General features: G+C 34.4%; 2 protein-coding genes and 1 long non-coding RNA gene across 3 annotated transcripts in view; 1 reads left to right on the plus strand and 2 right to left on the minus strand.

The window, feature by feature from the left end:
* LOC149681523 (centrosomal protein of 290 kDa-like) overlaps positions 1–24,883 on the plus strand; it is a 249,160-nt gene that overhangs the window by 183,288 nt on the left and 40,989 nt on the right. Inside the window, exons 19-27 of the mRNA XM_089834228.1 lie at positions 12,064–12,134; positions 13,722–13,902; positions 14,801–14,874; positions 14,952–15,045; positions 18,346–18,496; positions 18,562–18,776; positions 20,399–20,545; positions 20,759–20,974; positions 23,387–23,617. Of these exons, the coding sequence (XP_089690354.1) occupies positions 12,064–12,134; positions 13,722–13,902; positions 14,801–14,874; positions 14,952–15,045; positions 18,346–18,496; positions 18,562–18,776; positions 20,399–20,545; positions 20,759–20,974; positions 23,387–23,617 (1,380 nt within the window). The remainder of the gene's footprint in view (positions 1–12,063; positions 12,135–13,721; positions 13,903–14,800; positions 14,875–14,951; positions 15,046–18,345; positions 18,497–18,561; positions 18,777–20,398; positions 20,546–20,758; positions 20,975–23,386; positions 23,618–24,883) is intronic.
* LOC149681536 (uncharacterized) lies at positions 1,716–2,663 on the minus strand. Its single transcript, XM_089834226.1, has 2 exons — positions 2,335–2,663; positions 1,716–2,250 (listed from the first exon to the last, which is right to left on the minus strand). The coding sequence occupies exons 1-2, from the start codon at positions 2,627–2,629 to the stop codon at positions 1,721–1,723; spliced, it is 825 nt and encodes a 274-aa protein (XP_089690352.1). The 5' UTR covers positions 2,630–2,663; the 3' UTR covers positions 1,716–1,720.
* LOC149681537 (uncharacterized) lies at positions 6,095–6,679 on the minus strand. The gene is made up of 2 exons (XR_016365490.1): positions 6,556–6,679; positions 6,095–6,456 (listed from the first exon to the last, which is right to left on the minus strand). It is a non-coding gene; the product is annotated as an uncharacterized LOC149681537 (long non-coding RNA).

Consider the following 24,883-nt stretch of genomic DNA (forward strand, 5'->3'; position numbering starts at 1 on the left):
GCGTATTTGCAAGATCCCCTGCTGCTTATGAAGCATTGGCTTCCTTTGATGTCCTAAAATTGCCAAGCGTTCACACCATAAAAAAAAAGTTGGGCGAAATTCCAAGCAAGCAAGGCATCAATTTAGCGCATCTGAAATGCGAAGCTAATAATTTTAAAAGATACGTTGAAAATTATCGTGGAAATCATAAGCCGCCTGCTGATGGGATTCTAATTTTTGATGAGGTGAAGATTATTGGCAAGCTTATATGGAACTCAAGAAGCAACGAATTCATCGGTTGCACTTTAAGTCCCGAGGATATTCCTTCTATGGAGGATTTATTCAAAGAAAAAACCATGTCAGAGACTCTAGAAGCCGAATATGTTTTGCAGTTCTTGTGGAGGTGCATAGGTGGAAAATTTGACATTTTAGGACCTTACTTTATGCTCCCTAAACCAGCTTCTCAGTCATTTATATCAGACTTGGTGTATAAAGTCATTTGGGCATTTCAATCTGTAGGCTTGGAGACTTCGGCATTGGTTTGTGATGGTGGAACCTCCAATATTGGAGCGTTACGTCACACTTTAGGGATGGACGCTTCTTTCAGTTATACAGAAAAGAATGATGGCTCTTTTGATTTTAGTTTCAAACCCCAATTTCAACACCCTTTCCTGAAAAACAGGTGGATATACTGGATTGTTTGCCCAACGCACCAGTTGAAAAACATGATAAATGGGTTACATCACTCCCAGCAAGATGGATCGAGAAACTTTACAGTTATGGGTGATGTGCAATTTGGCTGGAATCAAATCATCGATTTGTATGCTCGGGAAGTTGATCGGGCTGAGAAAAACGAGTTGGCTCAAGTTAAAGGGTTGTCTTTGGCTCACATTGAGAGAGATTCTTGGACCAAACTCAACGTTTTCCCTGCTAAAATCATGCAAGACCTTAAAACGATTGGGGAATTATACAACTATGCAAATCCGAAATACGGGAGTCCCCCTCATGATCATGAGTCAGTTATGGCTTGCCACGATTACCTTTATGCCTGCAACCAAATATTTGAAAATGGGTTGTTATCTCACGAGAGAGTTGACTCTATGAATTCTTCCCCGATTGTCTCTATGAGAAAAGGTTTGGAATATTTCGAACTGTGGGCGACGGAAAGAAATTTGTGTGGTGATTCTCTTAAAAGCCGTAATGAAAACAAATTTTTGGCATGGCAGACTTGGGAACTTTTAAGGATCAGTGTATATGGATTTTCGAACTTAGCCGAGGATTTTCTCTCTCGCCATCCCAATAACTGGATCGCGCCTGTCAGAATAAATGGTTCGGCTATCGAAACCGTATTTAGTCAGCTGAAATATATTTCTGGTGGGAAGTTAACGAGCTTGAACTATTCACCTGGTGTAAGAGCGTTGCTGCTAAAAAATTGTACCAAAACGGTACAAAACGCAGAACAATCTTACCGCAAAGTGAATTTGGATATATTTCAAGATCCATAAATTGTTATTAAATTCATTTAAATATCGTGATCACATTTAATGAATATATTACTGCGAAATGGATGTAAATTGTAAAACCAGAAATTAAAAAATTCAATTAAAACAGGAACTTTTTTTAATTAACACAGGAACTTTTCATGTTTAACAAATCTGAATAGTAATTATCACTCAAATATCACAAGAAATACATTTCGAAATAGTTAAATATCACAATTATTAACCTCAGCTTCACCAACCTAGTCTAAGCATAATTTTTTTCTAGTGATTAAACGTTTAGGTCTAACAGGACTAGCACTTTGTACTTTTTGTTTACGGTTACAAGGCTTAGTAGTTTTAATAGGACTAGTTTTTTTGGTCTGTTCAACAGTGGGCTTTTTGGGTTTTGATGTGGGACTTTGTACTTTTAGTTTGCGACTATAAGGCTTAGTTTTAATAGGGCTACCTTTTTTCGTCTGTTTATTAGTAGGCTTGTTTGGTTTTGATGAGGTTTTCAAAGCTTTCTTCTTTATTGTGTTTCTGTAGAGGTAGCACCTTAAATTTTGTCCTCCAATTCCTCTTTTGCCTTTTTTGTCATTTCGCATCCGAATTTTTTGACGAAACAAATCCCCTAACTTGGCGTGACCCAACTTCCTTTGCCAAACTTGTCTGAAATCTTCTAAATCTTCTTTTTCGAAACCTCTTTCAACCACTTCCTCTATTTTTGTTAATGCTTCATGATACATAATCTGCAATTGCTCATTTCTCTTTAATGACGCCATTGTTTCCTCTGAAGTTTAGTAAATTTTTATTTAGGTTATTTAGACTTTAAATAGACTTCCTCGATTCTATTATCTTAAAAAAAAGGACTTACTGAGCACATTTTTTGACAGATCCGTGATGGCATTCCATTTTAACCATTCAGCAATAACAATGTTATTGACTTCTTTTATGTACTCCATAAGTAGTACATGTGGTATGAGTAATCCACCTCGGTTTATGTGAATGAGCGCAGGAGGAATGTCTTCTGGAAACTGGTCTTTATTTCTCAAAGATAGGCTTATTTTATAAAATATGTGAGCTTTATCACGTTGTCGTTGCGTTAGCGGTTTCATGCCTCGTATAAGTTTCTGTGAAACTTGCATGTTTTGTTTGTTTACCTTCCACATCTCCCCTAGACAACCTCCTCCTAGCCTGCACAACGAGTACAGTTCATCAGTTTTAAGATTGCGTAAAGGTTTTTTCAGAAAAGTTGTCTTAATTTGTTGGTTTGCTGATTCGTTCGCTATTAATTGGACGCCACTTTTTTACAGAATTACAGAAAGTGCCTACAAGTGCCCTCAGTAGGAAAACTACTATAGCAGTAGTTTTTACAGAAAAAGACTTAGATTTAAGTTAATTACCGGTGAAACTGGTTCAAAATTGCATATATATAATAAGTAAACTATGATCTATATTATAAACCATTTTAAAACTTAATTCCGAACTAATTTACTTAAATTTAAGGGTGACTACAACTTACTATTTTGCAGAAAATGCTTATATTTAAGTTAATTACGGGTCAAATTAATTCAAATTTACTATACATAATCAGAAACGTGTTTGGTTTAATATACACTACTTAAATAGTTAATAACTAGCTATTATCTCACTTAAATTCGGGGTGTCTACAACACACTATTTTACAGAAAATGCTTATATTTAAGTTAATTACGGGTCAAATTAATTCAAATTTACTCTACATAATCAGAAACGTGTTTGGTTTAATATACACTACTTAAATAGTTAATAACTAGCTATTTTCTCACTTAAATTCAGGGTGTCTACAACACACTATTTTACAGAAAATGAATTATTTAAGTTAATTACGGGTCAAATTAATTCAAATTTACTATACATAATCAGAAACGTGTTTGGTTTAATATACACTACTTAAATAGTTAATAACTAGCTATTTTCTCACTTAAATTCGAGGTGTCTACAACACACTATTTTACAGATTCATGGGTGCCTCCAAATATACTATTTTACAGAAAATGCTTATATTTAAGATAATTACCGATCAAATTAGTTCAAATTACCTACATCTACTAAGAATATTACGCTCTATAATATAAACGCGTTTAAAAATTTATTTCTACCAAATATACTTAAATTTAAGGGTGCATACAGATTATGTACTCGGGAAAAGATGACTTACAGGAGGCACTATTTTACAGAAAATGCTTAAATTTAAGTTAATTACGGGTCAAATTAATTCAAATTACCTACATCTACTAAGAATATTACGCTCTATAATATAAACGCGTTTAAAAATTAATTTCTATCAAATATACTTAAATTTAAGGGTGCATACAGATTTTGTACTCGGGAAAAGATGACTTACAGGAGGCACTATTTTACAGAAAATGCGATTATTTACGTTAATTACGGGTCAAATTAATTCAAATTACCTACATCTACTAAGAATATTACGCTCTATAATATAAACGCGTTTAAAAGTTAATTTCTATCAAATATACTTAAATTTAAGGGTGCATACAGATTTTGTACTCGGGAAAAGATGACTTACAGGAGGCACTATTTTACAGAAAATGCGATTATTTAAGTTAATTACTGGTCAAATTAATTCAAATTTACTATACATAATCAGAAACGTGTTTGGTTTAATATACACTACTTAAATAGTTAATAACTAGCTATTATCTCACTTAAATTCGGGGTGTCTACAACACACTATTTTACAGAAAATGCTTATATTTAAGTTAATTACGGGTCAAATTAATTCAAATTTACTCTACATAATCAGAAACGTGTTTGGTTTAATATACACTACTTAAATAGTTAATAACTAGCTATTTTCTCACTTAAATTCAGGGTGTCTACAACACACTATTTTACAGAAAATGAATTATTTAAGTTAATTACGGGTCAAATTAATTCAAATTTACTATACATAATCAGAAACGTGTTTGGTTTAATATACACTACTTAAATAGTTAATAGCTAGCTATTTTCTCACTTAAATTCGGGGTGTCTACAACACACTATTTTACAGATTCATGGGTGCCTCCAAATATACTATTTTACAGAAAATGCTTATATTTAAGATAATTACCGATCAAATTAGTTCAAATTACCTACATCTACTAAGAATATTACGCTCTATAATATAAACGCGTTTAAAAATTTATTTCTACCAAATATACTTAAATTTAAGGGTGCATACAGATTATGTACTCGGGAAAAGATGACTTACAGGAGGCACTATTTTACAGAAAATGCTTAAATTTAAGTTAATTACGGGTCAAATTAATTCAAATTACCTACATCTACTAAGAATATTACGCTCTATAATATAAACGCGTTTAAAAATTAATTTCTATCAAATATACTTAAATTTAAGGGTGCATACAGATTTTGTACTCGGGAAAAGATGACTTACAGGAGGCACTATTTTACAGAAAATGCTTAAATTTAAGTTAATTACGGGTCAAATTAATTCAAATTACCTACATCTACTAAGAATATTACGCTCTATAATATAAACGCGTTTAAAAATTAATTTCTATCAAATATACTTAAATTTAAGGGTGCATACAGATTTTGTACTCGGGAAAAGATGACTTACAGGAGGCACTATTTTACAGAAAATGCGATTATTTAAGTTAATTACGGGTCAAATTAATTCAAATTACCTACATCTACTAAGAATATTACGCTCTATAATATAAACGCGTTTAAAAATTAATTTCTATCAAATATACTTAAATTTAAGGGTGCATACAGATTTTGTACTCGGGAAAAGATGACTTACAGGAGGCACTATTTTACAGAAAATGCTTAAATTTAAGTTAATTACGGGTCAAATTAATTCAAATTACCTACATCTACTAAGAATATTACGCTCTATAATATAAACGCGTTTAAAAGTTAATTTCTATCAAATATACTTAAATTTAAGGGTGCATACAGATTTTGTACTCGGGAAAAGATGACTTACAGAAGGCACTATTTTACAGAAAATGCGATTATTTAAGTTAATTACTGGTCAAATTAATTCAAATTTACTATACATAATCAGAAACGTGTTTGGTTTAATATACACTACTTAAATAGTTAATAGTTAGCTATTATCTCACTTAAATTCGGGGTGTCTACAAAACACTATTTTAATGAAAATGCTTATATTTAAGTTCATTACGGGTCAAATTAATTCAAATCTGCTATACATAATCAGAAACGTGTTTGGTTTAATATACACTACTTAAATAGTTAATAACTAGCTATTTTCTCACTTAAATTCATGGTGCCTACAACACATTATTTTACAGATTCGTGGGTGCCTCCAAATATACTATTTTACAGAAAATGCGATTATTTAAGTTAATTACGAGTAGCAATCATACTTAAACTGAGGAAGGCAACAAGACTTTCGTAATCTTGTCTACTGGGGTAAGAATTTTACCAAAATGTGAATATTTTAGTTAATTAAGTATGAAATTAAATCTAACTTGGATTATAATGCTATTTGAGTGTGATGTTCAAATTAAACACTATAAAAAGTAAATTGTGCCAATTAAACTTACGGTAAGGGTGCCTCAAAATATTGCTAAAGGAAAACCACGGCCACAGCGGTTTGAACTGTCCAAAATGCTTTTATTTAACATAACTATTAAAGTAATGAAATTTAATTTGTTAATGTGTCATATGAATGTGGTGCTCAATTTAAACGCAATTTAATGTTAATTGCGAGCAATTATTCTCAAATATAAGTTGCCTACAACTTACATAATACAATTTTACATAACCTGGGTGCCTACGCGACACTATTTTACCAAAACGCTTTCATTTAACTTAATTTTGGATGGAATTCGATCTAAGTTGGTACATATACATTTGAGATTGCGCTGCTTAATTTAAACGCGATTTAAAGTTAATTCTGAGCAATTATTCTCAAATATAAGTGGCCTACAAATTTTGAATTTTACATAACCTGGGTGTCTACAACTTTTGAATTTTACATAACCTGGGTGTCTACAACTTTTGAATTTTACATAACCTGGGTGTCTACAACTTTTGAATTTTACATAACCTGGGTGTCTACAACTTTTGAATTTTACATAACCTGGGTGCCTACAAGACACTATTTTATCAGAACGCTTTCATTTAACTTAATTTTGGATGGAATTCAATCTAAGTTGGTACATATATATTTGAGATTGCGACGATTAAATTAAAGGCAACACAGTTTCTCGATGCAACTACCCTTTTTGAAACACTCTGTATAAATTAATGGAATAATTTTTGTAAGTTTTGTTAATGGTTTTGATGTTATTTTATCAATTTAAAACAACAGCACTCCTCCGTTTTGAACCATTAAATTATTAAATAACAAAAGAATTAACACAACAGTTATCCAGGAAAAAATTGGTGTGATGGGTTATATTGGAGAAATTTGATCACATTAAAATTTATTAAATATGACGCAAAACAATAGGACTAGGGCGCTTACTAGACCCAAAAGCTATCATCTGTGTGGGCTAATTATTTTTGGATTACATGATATGGGGTATACAAGTTACTAGTACCCCTAGCACGTGACGTGATTTATTAAAGGCCCCTCGACAACTATGCGTTTTACAAAGCGCGATAGACAATACACCCTTTCGACGGGAAAAGGGGGTAGGCAACCCTAAGTATCCGGAGATACAAGAGAGTTGCTCTAGTGCTGTGTTTGTGCACTCTCAGATCCAAAACACACACAGCGGTGGGGCTAAAAAGCGAGATGGAAGGCAGAGTTTTACCCCGCGCCTTTCCCTCTTAGACTCGTAACTTGTAAAACGCATAGTTGTCGAGGGGCCATTAATAAATCACGTCACGTGCTAGGGGTACTAGAAATTTGTATACCCCATATCATGTAATCCAAAAATAATTAGCCCACACAGATGATAGCTTTTGGGTCTAGTAAGCGCCCTAGTCCTATTGCTTTGCGTCATATTTAATAAATTTTAATGTGATCAAATTTCTCCAATATAACCCATCACACCAATTTTTTCCTGGATAACTGTTGTGTTAATTCTTTTGTTATTTAATAATTTAATAGTTCAAAACGGAAGAGTGCTGTTGTTTTAAATTGCTAAAATAACATCAAAACCATTAACAAAACTTACAAAAATTATTACGTTAATTTATACAGAGTGTTTCAAAAGTTGCATCGAGAAACTGTGTTGCCTTTAAATTAATCATCGCAATCTCAAATATATATGTACCAACTTAGATTGAATTCCATCCAAAATTAAGTTAAATGAAAGCGTTCTGATAAAATAGTGTCTTGAAGACACCCAGGTTATGTAAAATTCAAAAGTTGTAGACACCCAGGTTATGTAAAATTCAAAATTTGTAGGCCACTTATATTTGAGAATAATTGCTCAGAATTAACTTTAAATCGCGTTTAAATTAATCAGCGCAATCTCAAATGTATATGTACCAACTTAGATCGAATTCCATCCAAAATTAAGTTAAATGAAAGCGTTTTGGTAAAATAGTGTCTCGTAGGCACCCAGGTTATGTAAAATTGTATTATGTAAGTTGTAGGCAACTTATATTTGAGAATAATTGCTCGCAATTAACATTAAATTGCGTTTAAATTGAGCACCACATTCATATGACACATTAACAAATTAAATTTCATTACTTTAATAGTTATGTTAAATAAAAGCATTTTGGACAGTTCAAACCGCTGTGGCCGTGGTTTTCCTTTAGCAATATTTTGAGGCACCCTTACCGTAAGTTTAATTGGCACAATTTACTTTTTATAGTGTTTAATTTGAACATCACACTCAAATAGCATTATAATCCAAGTTAGATTTAATTTCATACTTAATTAACTTAAATATTCACATTTTGGTAAAATTCTTACCCCAGTAGACAAGATTACGAAAGTCTTGTTGCCTTCCTCAGTTTAAGTATGATTGCTACTCGTAATTAACTTAAATAATCGCATTTTCTGTAAAATAGTATATTTGGAGGCACCCACGAATCTGTAAAATAATGTGTTGTAGGCACCATGAATTTAAGTGAGAAAATAGCTAGTTATTAACTATTTAAGTAGTGTATATTAAACCAAACACGTTTCTGATTATGTATAGCAAATTTGAATTAATTTGACCCGTAATTAACTTAAATATACGCATTTTCTGTAAAATAGTGTGTTGTAGACACCCCGAATTTAGTGAGAAAATAGCTAGTTATTAACTATTTAAGTAGTGTATATTAAACCAAACACGTTTCTGATTATGTATAGTAAATTTGAATTAATTTGACCAGTAATTAACTTAAATAATCGCATTTTCTGTAAAATAGTGCCTCCTGTAAGTCATCTTTTCCCGAGTACAAAATCTGTATGCACCCTTAAATTTAAGTATATTTGATAGAAATTAATTTTTAAACGCGTTTATATTATAGAGCGTAATATTCTTAGTAGATGTAGGTAATTTGAATTAATTTGATCGGTAATTAACTTAAATATAAGCATTTTCTGTAAAATAGTATATTTGGAGGCACCCATGAATCTGTAAAATAGTGTGTTGTAGACACCCCGAATTTAAGTGAGAAAATAGCTAGTTATTAACTATTTAAGTAGTGTATATTAAACCAAACACGTTTCTGATTATGTATAGTAAATTTGAATTAATTTGACCCGTAATTAACTTAAATAATTCATTTTCTGTAAAATAGTGTGTTGTAGACACCCTGAATTTAAGTGAGAAAATAGCTAGTTATTAACTATTTAAGTAGTGTATATTAAACCAAACACGTTTCTGATTATGTATAGTAAATTTGAATTAATTTGACCCGTAATTAACTTAAATATAAGCATTTTCATTAAAATAGTGTTTTGTAGACACCCCGAATTTAAGTGAGATAATAGCTAACTATTAACTATTTAAGTAGTGTATATTAAACCAAACACGTTTCTGATTATGTATAGTAAATTTGAATTAATTTGACCCGTAATTAACTTAAATATAAGCATTTTCATTAAAATAGTGTTTTGTAGACACCCCGAATTTAAGTGAGATAATAGCTAACTATTAACTATTTAAGTAGTGTATATTAAACCAAACACGTTTCTGATTATGTATAGTAAATTTGAATTAATTTGACCCGTAATTAACTTAAATATAAGCATTTTCTGTAAAATAGTAAGTTGTAGTCACCCTTAAATTTAAGTAAATTAGTTCGGAATTAAGTTTTAAAATGGTTTATAATATAGATCATAGTTTACTTATTATATATATGCAATTTTGAACCAGTTTCACCGGTAATTAACTTAAATATAAGTCTTTTTCTGTAAAACTACTGCTATAGTAGTTTTCCTACTGAGGGCACTTGTAGGCACTTTCTGTAATTCTGTAAAAAAGTGTGGCCCCTATTAATTGTGCTAGAGTCCTAGCCCGCTCAAAGTTTTCAATTTCTTTGACGACCTTGCTTGCTAACCAATAGACAGTGAGGGCAACTTCAGTTTCATTAAAATCAAGTTTTTCGCCTAAGTCAATTTCAAACTGTCCAAACGAGTACTGCGTTAACCAGCTATTCCAAACACAGGGAAAGTTTGCGGTACTCCTCTTTTCAGCCTTGCAGTTTTCTTTTAATGAAATATATTTTTCACTTAGCGTATTTATTAAATGTTCTAGCTTTTTATCCGGTTTTAAATGTTCAATTATGCTGCAGCGAACTCCAGTCTCATCAATTTTAAAAAATTCATCTTCGTAATTTATTAACGAAACTGTGAATAAAGGACGTACCATTTGTTTACCTTCCATGTTTAATCGAGAAAAGCTATTTAATAAACGAAGTGGAAAACATTAGAATAATTAAGAATAATAATAATAATAATAATAATAATAATAATAATAATAATAATAATAATAATAATAATAATAATAATAATAATAATAATAATGAAACTTTTACCTTTTTGACGGTGGAAACAACCGCACGCGAACCGCCTAGGGCTACCTATCGAGGGCCCTCTAACACAGCCATGGAAATAAGACAGGTTTACAGGTCAAAAACCACTTTTTTAATTACTCAGACTAGTTTTTTTATTCAAAAACCGAGGGTCACGAGTCCTAGGGACTTGTTTATTAATTCTAAACTTTGATAAATATTGAAAGGGGACCAGTTTATTAATTAAAGGTTTTCGTCAAATTTCGACTCCTTTCTTATTGCAAGGAGTCTTAATCTTATTTCCTAATAGATAGTTTTCACTCATGGAGGATTCATACCATTTACAGCAGGAGGCCGGGCTATCTGGAGGACAAAAGCAGACGGGTTTTTGTCCTCCAGATAGCCCGGCTTCCTGGTGTAAATTGTATTAATCCTCCATGTGTGAAAACTATCTATTATCTACAATGAAATTATTCATGTTTTAAGTCCAAAGGCAGGATGAAAGAAACGTTTGGAGACGTTATTTGTCCATCTCCTTCAGGACCCTTGTAAGTTGTACCGATTTTAGTATAATTGCAAGGTCAATCAGAACACCGCTGGAGTTTACGATAATTTTGGTTGAAAATCGATAATCTTTTGGCTTTCGTACGATAATGTAGTCAAAGATGGCTAAATAAAATTATTAAAAATGATTTGGGACCATGTAATTTTATATTTATAAATAATTTTAAAGTGGGACCAGTAGTAAAATAAATCGCACAGGGGTAACTGGTCTCAGGGACCAGTTTGAATATTGTTGATGTCGGGGTCACTGCTCCCGAGGAATAGTTGAAAAAAAACCTTATTTCCATGGCTGCTCTAACAACATATTAAAGCAGACGATAGCTTATAACCAATCGTCTGGCACAAAAGCTCAAAACCTGCTTTACGGGGACCTTCTTTTCTTGGCACCAGGGTGAGAAATAAGGAAATTTTTTAAACTGGTCATTTGACCAGTAGAGCCCAAGGGTTTTAATTAAAAAACTGGTCAATGACCACTTAATATTTCTACATACTGTATGTGCTGCACTGAAATGGATTAATTTCTATAACCCACTACTGGGAATTTATTTTTTACTAAAGAAGGGGAATTTAAAAAGTGGTCACGGTGACCACTGGACCCCCAGGCATTTAATAAATAAACTGGTCAAAGCAATTTTTAAACTGGTCATTTGCCCAGTGCCACCGCCTTATTTCTCACCCTGCTTGGCACCATGATACTCTTTCCCTAACAAGTAAAGTGTCTGGCGATGACGCGTGCCTCTAAGGGCCATTTTACCGTGATATTTAACTGCGCGGGAAAGGGGGATGGAGAGGGAATAGCAGAGAAACTTACATGGCGCGCGAAAATACGAATTTACATACTTCTTGATATAATTATAAACTTCTGGTATTGCCTTTCATTTTCATACTTTAAATTAAAGGGGTTATACTTAAAACACTCTAACATGACTTGTAGCAAAATGTCATAGAACATTTTTGACCCAAATCGTCCATAGAACCACACCCTTTCATTCCTACCACCCTTTTTGGAGCACACTGTATCTTGGGTTAACAATTTTGATAGTTGAAACTGATAATTGCTTTGATATCGTTATACATTTTATAGGGGGAATACGGTTTGTCGGAAGCAGTCATGGAAATAAAGGAGTGCAAAAATCAGATCAGAATAAGAAATAAGTATGAAATTATGTTATTCCTGTTGAATAGCTTGAAAAACGCTATTGAAAGAGCCAGCTTTTCAAAGCCACTTAAATAAATATCACTTATACCAAAAACCGATTAATGTAGTAAGAACTTTGACTCAAGCAAATTCCCTACCCGTCCCGACTACTTCGAATATTTTGATTAGAATTTCAAAGCTCGCGCTCGCCATCTATCGGCCTTATTCTCTTATATTTTGGGCTTTAAAGATGGAAGCTAGAAAAACCACATACTTAATGAAACTACAATTTAATATGTTATTTACTTTAAAACTTAAATCCACTAAATCGGGAGCTATATCACATTGTTGTCCAATTTGTTTGTTTCCTGAACGCATTTTTAACCAACAAAATAAAGATGATGACATTTTTGACCACTAGAAGTCGCTATATACAAAGTTTGTGGGTGGAGCCAAAATATAAGCACACAAATTTTCTCTATGAAGTATGCGAAGATGGTACCAGAGCCTAAGGCTATGATCAAAGTCTCTTATTACGTTAATCCGTTTTTGCAGGAGTTCATAATAACCGGGAGGGAAGTACGAAACTGGTTAAAAAGCCCGTAACAACAAAGTTTCGCCATAAAGCTCAGCGGATTTATACACCGCTTAGCTCCCAAAGAAATAGTTACCCCAATTTTTAGCGCCCACGCGCATTAACTTCCATACTTCCGCTTTAGTACTATTTTTATCTTGTGATTTTGGGAGCGAAAATGGCTCACGTCTGCTTCTGTCGGAACGGTGTAAATTAAGCCTTGGCTAAGGGCTCGTTTTCATAGGCGCGAGTTGCGTGAAAATTTCGAGCGAAAGCGGAAACGTTCGAAAAAATTACGTTACCGCGCGTATTCAAGCTCGTGAAGCGTGAGCGTTTTCGAATTTTCAAGCTTCTATGAAAACGAGCCTTAAGAAGTTTTTAGATGGTTTCTAGTTTTCAACAAAACATTTAAACGATCGTCAATGATGTTTGGTTGTGATATGCGTGAGTGAGAATTCCGTGGTTAAATTAAAACGGTTTGGACAAATTTTTTCCCAGTATCTTTAATATAAGAATTCTATCGTGTTTCTACGTCCACCATAGTCGCCATTTTTCTTAACGACGGAGATCCCAGCCAACGGAAGTTTTGGAACGAAAACCAAGGAGCATAGATACCACTACGATCTATTGTAAAGTTGTATGTCCATCAACAGGCTAGTTCGCAAATTTTACCATTAGCTCTATGGCCAGTTTCGTACTCCCCCCCGAATGGGGGTTGTTATGAACTCCTGGTTTTTGCTTATATGCATGTTATGATATTAGTTTTCTCTTTAAATGCGCAATTGACGAATCACATATGTGGGATTTATTTCGCCCGATATATTTTTGAGCCCACTTGCAACGCCATCTGTTAGTTTCTTTATTTCAAAATAGAAAATAGTTTTTGAAAATGGAAAATGAAATAAGCGCACATCCTACTGTTTGACAGGGTGATGACGTCATGATGGTGTCGCCTTGTAGCATACTTAGTTATGGTTATGGTATTATCGTATATTGGGTTGACTTAAATATTTTGTCACTAATTTTACAGACAGATTGAAGAACTTAATCAACAAATTAATGATTCGGATTTTAAGTTGGGCGAAGTAGTCGAAGAAAATATTCACTTGAGGGAAAAATTAAACATCAGTCCGAGGAAATATGACTCGAAGAGTTTTAGGAAGTCCGGTTCTCAGAAAATACAAACAGTTGCTCAGACACTGCAGGAAAAGGTAAATTTTTATCAAAAGCTTCAATTAACTGGTACCTTACCAAATACGGCCGTAAATTACCGATTTACGTCATACCATATACAATGGTAATTTAACAACGCTCGGACTTAACAAACCCTTCTGAGTAAAACCAGGGATAGATTTAATTTTAGTGTAGGAATGGAGAACAGAGTAATCTGGGCGCGCGTCAAAGTCCCGGACCCTCTTCCATGGGAGGGAGGGGTATGAAAGAAGAGGCGGGTCATAGCGACAGAGGTAAAAAGTAATTACTTATTTTTCGCCGTCCCCGTCAGCAACGTCATCGAAACGTAGTTTCAGTGAGCCAATAAGATAATTTAAACTTTTCGTTACGTGTTGGAGGGAGGGGGCTCTATACTGGGCTATGAGTCGGACATAAGTAAATACTAACCGTTCTCCATTCCTACTTCTAAAATTAAATCTATCCCTGGTAAAACTAAGTGTACTAAACTGCCAGATACCATTAAAACTCCCTATTTTTATAGTTTTTCCTCAATTTCCCACTAGATGGCGCTGTTCAAAGCACCTAAACTAGGCATAATGTGATCACAATTCAACGTGGTTTAATTGACTACATACACTTAAAAATAAAAAATAAATTACCAACAGAATTGTAATTTTATTTTCCCCAAAATTTTAATTGGTAAGTTTGGGTGCAAAACGTCTAGCCTAGTTATGAAGGTCCTTTTCTACACCCGTAACATTTTAGTGCTTCATGAATAATGCCTAACCAAGCATTGATTGTTGTATTGAAACATATAGGGATCTTTAGAGTCTAAATAGACAGAAAAATCTTCCCAATTTCCGCTCCCTTAAACCAGTCGGGCAACACCGTGTAGCTTAGCTAGTGTCAAATAACATAAGCTTCTTGTTTGTTAAGGTTGATGCGCTCGAAGGAGAGAATGTTGATCTTCGAACCGAACTTCACAAAATAAAGCGCAATTCAGCCAAAAGGTAATTTGATTACTTTGTTCATGGGAGATTTAGTTTTTAAATTTTTAAATATATTTTGATCTAAATTTATTAAATAGAAGTTTAACTGTATCTGAAGATACCAACAAAATTAAAAAATCTAAGAGTCAAGAAGTGTCGGATAATAACAATGAAATTGAAGCTTCTTATGATGTAAGTTTGGCTTATTTCGAAATTTATCAAGCTTCATATGTATTTTGTTGCTATTATTGTATTTTAGTACAGAAAACCTTAGTCTATTTTTTGTTTCAAAGTTAATTTATTGACCCCTTGAAAAGCTTTTTAACTGTTTATTTGCAATCTATCTGGGAGGGCTAAAGGGGGACATATTGTACGCACTTTTCAGAGTTGCAACAGTAATTCTTACATCCACAACGGGAGAAATGAGGGAAGAACTAGGGTAGAAGCAGATGTAAGATGGGACTAGAAGTACCAAGAACGAATTCAGGATACCTTAAGAACGTGGAATGGTAACATTGTCCCCTGGTACCCTGAAGTCATACTTATTTCGAAAACCGTTTCCGCCATCGTACTAGGTAACGCCTTAAAATCCGTATTTAGCGCCATCGGTGGGTTATAAATCGGTTAAAGTGGCTAGTATCACATTCAGCGTCTCTGGCCTTAAGCCTTGGCGTTACACGGCGAAGTTTGTGAAATCCATTGTACTGACTTTGTCCCAGATAAATCAGGCTCTCTAATAGAAAAATCTAGATTCTTTATAACCACTCTTTTTAGATATATCAGTTCATCATTAACGATTTTAACAATTTTTTTCTTGACACCGACACCAACACTCCTAGACCTAGGAGACTCCATTTTCCATATTCCAAAAATAGGCCCCTCCCTCATATTATGAAAAGTATGACTTCATGGCGCCAGCCTTGCCTTGTTTCAACGTTCTTATGGTATCCTGAATTCGTTCTTGGAAGTATCGAGGTAACCAAATTCTTCACTTGGCGAAAGTGAATATTCTTGATACCCCAACAACGGTTGTCCCTCTGGTAGCGGTTTCTGAATTTCCCCTCCAAAACGAGAGACGCTCGTGGCGGTAGACGGCCGAACTAGATTCAAGTACCCGCGTCCGTGTTGCTCGCCTTTAGGTTGAGGGGAAGGGGGTAGGAAATGTTTTTGGAACTCGACCAATTTTTTTATCTCTAGCGTAGGCGCGTGGGAAGTGGCATAAAATCCTCAAATTTGTTCGCTAGTGCCAGGATCTATTACAAATGCTAGAGCTCGATCTTTACTTCTAGTCCCTTATCCTACTTCTGGTAGAACTTATCACATGGCAAACGTGCACTTTGAACTGCCCTGCCCCCTTTTGACAATATTTATAAGCAATAGGTATGAGGCTCAAACTTAAAGGCCCATATATTTTACTTCGAAAGTTTGAAATTAGTTTAATTAAAATTGTGAAATACTGCAGATATTGTTGATGTAAAAAATCTTGTAAACCCTAATGCCTCAGGCGGCCAGGATAACAGATTTTTCCCTGTTAACTTTACAATAATAATGATTTGATAAAGAATCTCACTCTTTGACTGTCTAGGCCAATTGGCAGCAAGTCTCGGCTGTGACAAATAGTCGAGGGGTGGAGTTTAAGCTTAGCAAAGACTAGTTTTAGCTTTTCCCTCGTGGACGAATTCTGATTGGTTCCTGCCTTTGGCAAGGTAAAATTGGTGTATAGAAGGTTAGCCAGAATGTTTGGGGCGCCACAAGAGCCGAGCAGCCGACATTTGCTGTAAACAAACCAACACACGTGCATCATGGATTAACTAACGCTAGGGATTGTTCACTAAAAACATATTTCCCATGTATTGTTATTGCCAACTACCAGAGAGAATTTAGAAGGGGAGTAGAAGGCCCCCATTTTGACTCTATTAAAAGTGATGACGCCCAAACAAGATGTCGCTTTGAGCTTTTTGGGGTAGGCAAGTTTCCGGTCACGTGTTCTAAAATCTATCTATTACAAACGCATCATACCGGAAATCGACCTGCCTAGATAACGTTTAGCAGACGACGTTGCGCTACATTCCAAACCACCCCTTCCACTCCCCTTCTAAATTCTCTCTGCAACTACATGTTCCGAATTATTCCTTGATTCCCCTCTTCATTCCCCCAATTTATTGGACCAAAACAGATGTAGATATAGCGCCATCTCTAGGCAAAATAAATAGTTTTTGCGGATTTTAAAGATGGCGATGCCCAATTTAGGCGGGATTTTAATTTTGACGTCATAGGACACGTGACATTTGGTCCAATTTTTTTTATAACTTCCTGTTAGGGATAGTAGCTGCTGTTAGGGGCGTTTGGAACATGTATACTTTATCTTTTAGGGGGAACGAACAATCCCTAGCGTTAGTTAATCCATGCGTGCATAGCAGTTTTCGTGTTACTACTGAGCTATTAACAAACAGTATAGACTGGTCCCTGACGTGATTCTTCGATGTTATTCACCTGATATTGCTATCAGGAACACTCACTCCATCACGTGCACATATCCATGGGCATATGTTAGTGATACTAGTTTCACGAAGTAGAAAAGGCAAAATAACGTGACCAGTCTGGGAAATAACGATATTTTTAAACTAGTCCTTGGGACCAGTGACCCCCCTACTGTCCTAAATATTAAACTGGTCTCAGGACTGGTCACCACGTCTTTGTTCTCTTATAGATTTACAATTAATCAACTGGTCCTGAGGACCAGTAACCCCCACTTTTTGAATTAAAAAACTAGTCCAAGCTATTAATAAACTGGTTTTGGACCAGAGGAAGTGTGCTATTTCCCAGACTGATTACGTGACACTTTAGAGAGCCGATATTCACAAATGAAATACCTCTCAAATACACGCGATAGTCATTGACACGTGGTGTCGCGTAACAACCACATGTACTTGGCAAGAATCACTTCGAATTCATCCAATATCAACCTATTTATCCATATCTATATAAATCAAAATCCTGACTGACAGACTGACTGATAGTCAACGTCCAGCCCAAACCGCTTGCCCTAGAATGCTGAAAATTTGTAGGAACGTTACTCATAAGTAGTAGGCGCGTAAAAAAATGGCGCCCAGAAATGTAAAAAATCTTCTCTGCGTGTTTCAACCGATTTCGCAAATATTTTGTACACGGGTTTCCTTTAACCTATAGACGGGCTGAATGGTCTTTTGGGTTCGATTTCTTGCCATCTTTTTAAATGGCTGCCAGAGATTTAAAAACCCTTCTTTATGGAATAATCTCCGCGTGAAAAGTAATAAAAAATGTCCCGACGGGCTGACGGGCAACGCCCAGTGCCTTCGCTCCTAGGGTGCTACAAAAATATTAGTCATCAGTAAAATCTACCCATACTTTACATCATTTTGATGGAAGTTCTTATTACACACAATAAGTCTCCTTTTCTACACCTCCTGGGGAACAATGATGAAACTAATTCTTTTTATTCAATATTGTTAGAGGGATGAACTTGACAGTATTTTAGAAACCATTGAGAAAGTTCGTCTAGAAAATGGAGACCTGAGAATCCAACTTATAAATTTCGAAAGAGAAAATAAAAGCCTTTTTATGGGCATGAAAGAAATTTTAGAGGCCTTGAAGGAAGAAGATGGTAATTAACTTTGATTTTTCTGTGGTTTTTAAGTCTTTCAAGTCGGTGACTTTCAACCCAATTAGGCAAAGCTGATGTCGTATTAAAATGTCCAACCCTCGAGCAGCTGGTTGCCGCGATTGAAGTTAGGGAAATCGCCGGTTGTTACGATCCAATTTGGATCTTAAAATGTCAGGTTGATCAGCTTCAAGGACAGAATGAGGCCTTACGTGGTGAACTGAAAATTATCCGGCAACAAGCCATTAGTTCAATGAATAAGCTAAATAAGGCAGAAGACAAGGTAAGTAAGGAATAAGAAGCTTTATTTGAAAATTCTCTGATTTGTATAACAAAAGATGGAATTAATTTCTGTGAATTCAAAAATATCAAGCTTTTAATCCTCCAATTTCTGCTTATTTGGTAATAGAGTAATGTCAGTTCTACTATGCAAACGTCATACCATAGAGTAGTGTCGGTAGAGGGGGGAGGAGACTGTGTATCCCTCCCTCTAGGCGCGCTTTTGTAAGAGGGGATACTGTACGCGCCTGGCAGGGGGGATGACACTTAGCTAAGAGGTAGAAGGGTATGACGTTTGCATACGTAGAACTGACATTATCTCTTAGCTCAGTGTCATCCCCCTACCAGGCGCGTACAGTATCCCCTCTTACAAAAGCGCGCCTAGAGGGAGGGATAAACAGTCTACTCCCCTCTCTACCGACACTACTCTATATGCATTTGAAAATGCTTCATATAAAATTATTTGAAATCCACTTTTTAAGAAAGGCTAAAACATTGCATAAGGCCCGAGCGGGCGGGTCCCGAGGTAGGGAACATTCGCGCGGGTGGATGAAACCTCACTTCTCCGATAGATGGAGCTCGTTTTGAAAGAATTTCAAAAATTGAATGGCGCGTAAATTCAGTCTTGTAATGGTTTTTTTGCAAAAATGACGAATTACATAAGTTCTTTGGCTTATCTTCTCTAGAAATTGGGAAACTAAATATAAAGAGAGGAGCTTTATAAGATTTTATTTTGTTTTATAAGAGTAACAATTTTTAAACTTTGATTATTTTCCTACATAAGGGTTTTGAATTTAGTTTCTCAAAAGCTCCGTACTGGTCAGTTATATCTTTAGCATAATTATTTAAAAGAGGTCGTAAAAACTTTTCTAACAATATCTTTGGAAATTTTATATTGCCATAATTGTACAGTAATGGATGACAGAAATAAGGCAATCAAATATGCATGCAACTCGCTAAAACATTAATGAATTGAGGAACGGTAACGAACCGACTTCGCACACTCCTTGTGCTGACGTCCCCAGACCCAACAAGCTCCAGTCCAGACTATAACCCCTACCCTCCCCTCCCCTCCCCTGTCCTGCCATCGAAGCCGCGCGGAAAGCCTGAGGTTTAAAATTCAAAAAATTATACCGTCACATTTTGTCAAAACGCGCGCCTCTCGCGACAGAAAGCGGCGAATTAAAATGTCAGATTTTGAGGAGGGGGAATATCGCCCGCTCGGGCCTTATACAATAGAGGCGGCAATGGCTAAAACGTTTCCCGTAGGCTGACGTCACAGATATATTTTTCACGTCAGATGGTGCCACTCAGAGTTTAGACTGGCGAGAAGCTCGAGACGCGTATAGGATTCCCGCGCTTTTTTTCCTCACGTCATAGTGATGTCATCAAACGGGCGAACAAGCTCGACAAGACAACATTGTTGATATATCAAAACTGAGTTTTCTTGATTTTTCAATGGAATAGAAACTTTGGTTCAATTATATTAAAAACTTGATATTTTGAGAGTAAAGGCTTGAAAGTGTAACATAATACCACTTTCGTGGTCAAATATGATATGAAATTGTGAATTCGCATTCCCTTTAAAGGTGGTTTAATTCTCTAAAAGCAATTTTAATTTTACAGTTACGAACAATGGGTAATAGCCCGTTTAGTCCAACCAACAGTAGATTATCTGAGGCATCTGAAATTCACGCAGACGTGAAATCTGATAAAATTAGTGTTTCCAAAGCTAGTGATAAATTGCCATCTTCTCCAATTAGATCTGAATCGGTAAGAAGTTTGTTTTTAATTCCTTTTAGAAGTGCTCCAAATAGGGTGGTAGGGCGGAAGTACAGTGAGTTCTCTGGGCCATTTTGAGTCAAAAATGTTCTATGACATTTGGCTGTCCAGGCCACAGTTTACAAGCAATGATGACCTCTTCCTTAAATTAGTTTCTTAATTAATTAACACATTGTAAAGTATGTATTAATTGCATTATTGCAGGAAATAAGCAACAGATCTGATGTAGACATGAGTGAAGGTGAAGTAATGACAAGCCCAACTCACCAGTCGCACAACACTGCTAGTGTGCCATTACTTTACAAAAACATCCTGTCTGAATGGGAGAAATTTCACAGTGAAAAGCGGACTTGGACTGAAGAATGTGAGAGAGAAATGCAAGTCCGCGATACTTTGAAAACGAGATTGGAGGCCTTTGAGGTATGTAAACAGCGTTGTTAATACTCTTTTAAACATTTCAAGTTCCGTTTGCGCTAGTGGGAAAGATACGTTTTACTCAAATTTGTGTCGGTATAGTTCGATTAATTGAAATTTGTTTCGGTATAGTTCGATTAATTGAAATTTGTTTCGGTATAGTTCGATTAATTGAGTATTGTTTCGGTATAGTTCGATTAATTGAAATTTGTTTCGGTATAGTTCGATTAATTGAGTATTGTTTCGGTATAGTTCGATTAATTGAAAATTGTTTCGGTATAGTTCGATTAATTTAAAATTGTTTCGGTATAGTTCGATTAATTTAAAATTGTTTCGGTATAGTTCGATTAATTGAAATTTGTTTCGGTATAGTTCGATTAATTGAAATTTGTTTCGGTATAGTTCGATTAATTTGAAATTTGTTTCGGTATAGTTCGATTAATTGAAATTTGTTTCGGTATAGTTCGATTAATTTGAAATTTGTTTCGGTATAGTTCGATTAATTTAAAATTGTTTCGGTATAGTTCGATTAATTTAAAATTGTTTCGGTATAGTTCGATTAATTGAAATTTGTTTCGGTATAGTTCGATTAATTGAAATTTGTTTCGGTATAGTTCGATTAATTGAAAATTGTTTCGGTATAGTTCGATTAATTTAAAATTGTTTCGGTATAGTTCGATTAATTTAAAATTGTTTCGGTATAGTTCGATTAATTTAAAATTGTTTCGGTATAGTTCGATTATTTTAAAATTGTTTCGGTATAGTTCGATTAATTGAAATTTGTTTCGGTATAGTTCGATTAATTGAAATTTGTTTCGGTATAGTTCGATTAATTGAAATTTGTTTCGGTATAGTTCGATTAATTGAAATTTGTTTCGGTATAGTTCGATTAATTGAAATTTGTTTCGGTATAGTTCGATTAATTGAAATTTGTTTCGGTATAGTTCGATTAATTGAAATTTGTTTCGGTATAGTTCGATTAATTTGAAATTTGTTTCGGTATAGTTCGATTAATTTAAAATTGTTTCGGTATAGTTCGATTAATTTAAAATTGTTTCGGTATAGTTCGATTAATTGAAATTTGTTTCGGTATAGTTCGATTAATTGAAATTTGTTTCGGTATAGTTCGATTAATTGAAATTTGTTTCGGTATAGTTCGATTAATTGAAAATTGTTTCGGTATAGTTCGATTAATTTAAAATTGTTTCGGTATAGTTCGATTAATTTAAAATTGTTTCGGTATAGTTCGATTTATTTAAAATTGTTTCGGTATAGTTCGATTAATTTAAAATTGTTTCGGTATAGTTCGATTAATTGAAATTTGTTTCGGTATAGTTCGATTAATTGAAATTTGTTTCGGTATAGTTCGATTAATTGAAATTTGTTTCGGTATAGTTCGATTAATTGAAATTTGTTTCGGTATAGTTCGATTAATTGAAATTTGTTTCGGTATAGTTCGATTAATTTGAAATTTGTTTCGGTATAGTTCGATTAATTTAAAATTGTTTCGGTATAGTTCGATTAATTTAAAATTGTTTCGGTATAGTTCGATTAATTGAAATTTGTTTCGGTATAGTTCGATTAATTGAAATTTGTTTCGGTATAGTTCGATTAATTGAAATTTGTTTCGGTATAGTTCGATTAATTTAAAATTGTTTCGGTATAGTTCGATTAATTTAAAATTGTTTCGGTATAGTTCGATTAATTGAAAATTGTTTCGGTATAGTTCGATTAATTGAAAATTGTTTCGGTATAGTTCGATTAATTGAAAATTGTTTCGGTATAGTTCGATTAATTTAAAATTGTTTCGGTATAGTTCGATTAATTTAAAATTGTTTCGGTATAGTTCGATTAATTGAAATTTGTTTCGGTATAGTTCGATTAATTTAAAATTGTTTCGGTATAGTTCGATTAATTGAAATTTGTTTCGGTATAGTTCGATTAATTTAAAATTGTTTCGGTATAGTTCGATTAATTGAAATTTGTTTCGGTATAGTTCGATTAATTGAAATTTGTTTCGGTATAGTTCGATTAATTGAAAATTGTTTCGGTATAGTTCGATTAATTGAAAATTGTTTCGGTATAGTTCGATTAATTGAAAATTGTTTCGGTATATTTCGATTAATTGAAAATTGTTTCGGTATAGTTCGATTAATTTAAAATTGTTTCGGTATTGTTCGATTAATTTAAAATTGTTTCGGTATTGTTCGATTAATTTAAAATTGTTTCGGTATAGTTCGATTAATTGAAATTGGTTTCGGTATAGTTCGATTAATTGAAAATTGTTTCGGTATAGTTCGTAATTGAAAATGGTTTCGGTATTGTTCGATTAATTGAAAATTGTTTTAGTATGAACTAAGTTCTTTATGAAGGCCATTAAAGGTCCCCTAATATTCTTATCGAAATTACAATTGACAGAATCTTATATTAACACTTGAAAAAGACGAAGATGAAATGAAAAAAGCCTTGGCTGAAGCTGCGTTGAAAGATTCACAGCTTGTTTGTAGAGTCAATTTTTTATCGAGGAGACTTGAAGTTTCCGCTGCATCAGAAAGTGATCTGAGAAAGGAAAATGAAGCTGTCAAAAAAGAGTTGTTGAGCCTCGAACTGAATAGTCTGGAGAAAATTAAATACTTACTACGATACAAGGTATGTTTAATTCCAAAAATCATGAATTTTTATAAGCCTATCATATTCTCCATAAGTATGAGTCGAAACAAGATCTCATTCACGTAAAGAGAGAACGTTCGAGTCAGTCTAATCTGCTTGCATGAAGTCAGAGTTATCTTTTTTTTCTGGGAGGGGCCTAGTTTAAGTCGGTTTAGCGCGCCACCTACTAACCGGAAATTACTGAATAAAATTTTAAATGGACGCGGCAACAATGTTAATTAAGTATTAGTATAAGATTCAGATTAAAACCATCAGATCGGCCTTATTAAAAATATATTTTTAATCAATCGGGGTAGGGACAGATAAAAATAACGTGGTATTATATTAAAATATGGCTATTTACCTGAAGTTTCAAACGTAAGCCTTGGTTGTTCTGGCACTTTAGGAAAATAGTAGTGGCCTTTCCTTATTATAATAATCGAATAACTATTGTCTATTTTACTATTTACTATTCGGTCTATATTTATATCGACATAACTGTTACATTTGTACCTGTTGTATTACGCGCCTTACATTAGTACCTTAAAACCTCCCTAGACGGCGCCAGCCTAATCACAAACATTATAACAAACACTATAACAATTACTAGCTACATGAGGGACTGGCAGTCCAGGGCGGATCTCCAGCCCGCAGTGCAGCTAGGAAGAACGCCTCTTAGCCGCAGTTGTAACAAAGTTAATTGTGTATCTCTTGATTAAAATAAGCTTGATTTAACCTGGCCCATAACTGTGTATGTGAAGATCTCATTTACTAGTAACTTAATCTAACATGGTGACAGCGGTGGGATACTGAATTTCCTTCGGTAACGAACTCATCGCGACTGCTAAGCCTTGGCCACACCACGTTGTGCCTTCGCAACTCTTGCCGACACAATGACTCATTTTAAAAGCCCTGAACCTTTCTCACCTGGATCAGACCCAGCTTTGGCGTGGTCTGAGTATAAAGAGGGATTCGAACTATATGCTACGGCTTCTAAACTCGGCACTGAAACAGTTTCCACACAACGGGCTACGTTTCTTCATATACTGGGCCCCGCTGGGCGGAGGATTTATAAAACTCTAACGATACCCCAGGTTGACGATGCTCGTACGTTGCCAATCATCTATGCGGCATTTGACACATATTATGAACCTTACAAGAACCTCACATATATCAGGAATCAATTCTTCACGTCTAAACAAAAGGAGACCCAGACGTTCGATGAATTCTATACCGATTTGAAAATTAAAGCTCAGGACAGTGAAC

Source organism: Phalangium opilio, unplaced genomic scaffold (genome assembly GCF_054372755.1).
Source record: "Phalangium opilio isolate 3A_F unplaced genomic scaffold, DU_Popi_V2 ptg000038l_1, whole genome shotgun sequence".
NCBI classification, from domain to species: domain Eukaryota; kingdom Metazoa; phylum Arthropoda; class Arachnida; order Opiliones; family Phalangiidae; genus Phalangium; species Phalangium opilio.